We start from the raw sequence: 1,367 nt of genomic DNA, 5'->3' as shown, positions 1-1,367 counted from the left end.
GGAGAGAAACCCTACATTTGTGAAGAATGTGGCAAAGCCTTTAAGTACTCCTCTACCCTTACTACACATAAGAGAATTCATACTGGAGAGAAACCATACAAGTGTGATAAATGTGACAAAGCGTTTATTGCATCCTCAACCCTTAGTAAACATGAGATCATTCATACAGGAAAGAAACCCTACAAATGTGAAGAATGTGGCAAAGCCTTCAACCGATCCTCAATCCTTACTACACATAAAAGAATTCATACTGGAGAGAAACCATACAAGTGTGATAAATGTGGCAAAGCCTTTATTACATCCTCAACCCTTAGTAAACATGAGATCATTCATACGGGAAAGAAACCCTACAAATGTGAAGAATGTGGCAAAGCCTTCTTCCAGTCCTCAATCCTTACTAGACATAAGATAATTCATACTGGAGAGAAACCCTACACATGTGAAGAATGTGGCAAAGCCTTTAAGTACTCCTCTGTCCTTGCTACACATAAGAAAAGTCATACTGAAGAGAAACGCTACAAATGTGAAGAATGTGGCAAAACCTTCAAGCAGTCCTCATACCTTAGTACACATAAGATTATTCATACTGGAGAGAAACCCTACAAATGTGAAGAATGTGGCAAAGCTTTTAACCAGTCCTCAACACTTACTAAACATAAGAAAATTCATACTGGAGAGAAGCCCTATGTTTGTGAAGAATGTGGCAAAGCCTTTAAGTACTCCTGTACCCTTACTACACATAAGAGAATTCATACTGGAGAGAAACCATATAAGTGTAATAAATGTGGCAAAGCCTTTATTGCATCCTCAACCCTTAGTAAACATGAGATCATTCATATGGGAAAGAAACACTACAAATGTGAAGAATGTGGCAAAGCCTTCATTTGGTCCTCAGTCCTAACTAGACATAAGATAATTCATACTGGAGAGAAGCCCTACAAATGTGAAGAATGTGGCAAAGCCTTTAACTGGTCTTCAACTCTTACTAAACATAAGGTAATTCATACTGGAGAGAAGCCCTACAAATGTGAAGAATGTGGCAAAGCCTTTAAGTACTCCTCTGTCCTTAGTTCACATAAGAGAAGTCATACTGGAGAGAAACCCTACAAATGTGAAGAATGTGGCAAAGCCTTCAAGTACTCCTCAGCCCTTAGTTCACATAAGAGAATTCATACTGGAGAGAAACCCTACAAATGTGAAGAATGTGGCAAAGCCTTCAAGTACTCCTCAGCCCTTAGGACACATAAGATAATTCATACTGGAGAGAAACCATACAAATGTGAAGAATGTGGCAGAGTCTTCAAGCGCTCCTCAGTCCTTACTAAACATAAGAAAATTCATACTAGAGTGAAAACCTACAAATGTGA

At 38.7% G+C, this 1,367-nt stretch overlaps 1 protein-coding gene across 1 annotated transcript; it reads left to right on the top strand.

Annotated features, from left to right (window-relative positions):
* Nucleotides 1-4: 4 nt before the first annotated feature.
* On the top strand, nucleotides 5-1,359 carry LOC105523258 (zinc finger protein 254-like; the record flags this gene model as incomplete). The annotated part of the gene is made up of 1 exon (XM_011958049.1): nucleotides 5-1,359. A coding segment is annotated over one exon (1,355 nt), but the record flags the coding sequence as incomplete, so codon positions are not given.
* Nucleotides 1,360-1,367: the final 8 nt, after the last annotated feature.

This window comes from Colobus angolensis, unplaced genomic scaffold (genome assembly GCF_000951035.1).
Source record: "Colobus angolensis palliatus isolate OR3802 unplaced genomic scaffold, Cang.pa_1.0 Scaffold4574, whole genome shotgun sequence".
Lineage (NCBI taxonomy): Eukaryota > Metazoa > Chordata > Mammalia > Primates > Cercopithecidae > Colobus > Colobus angolensis.
This window is presented reverse-complemented; position numbering and strand designations above follow the sequence as displayed.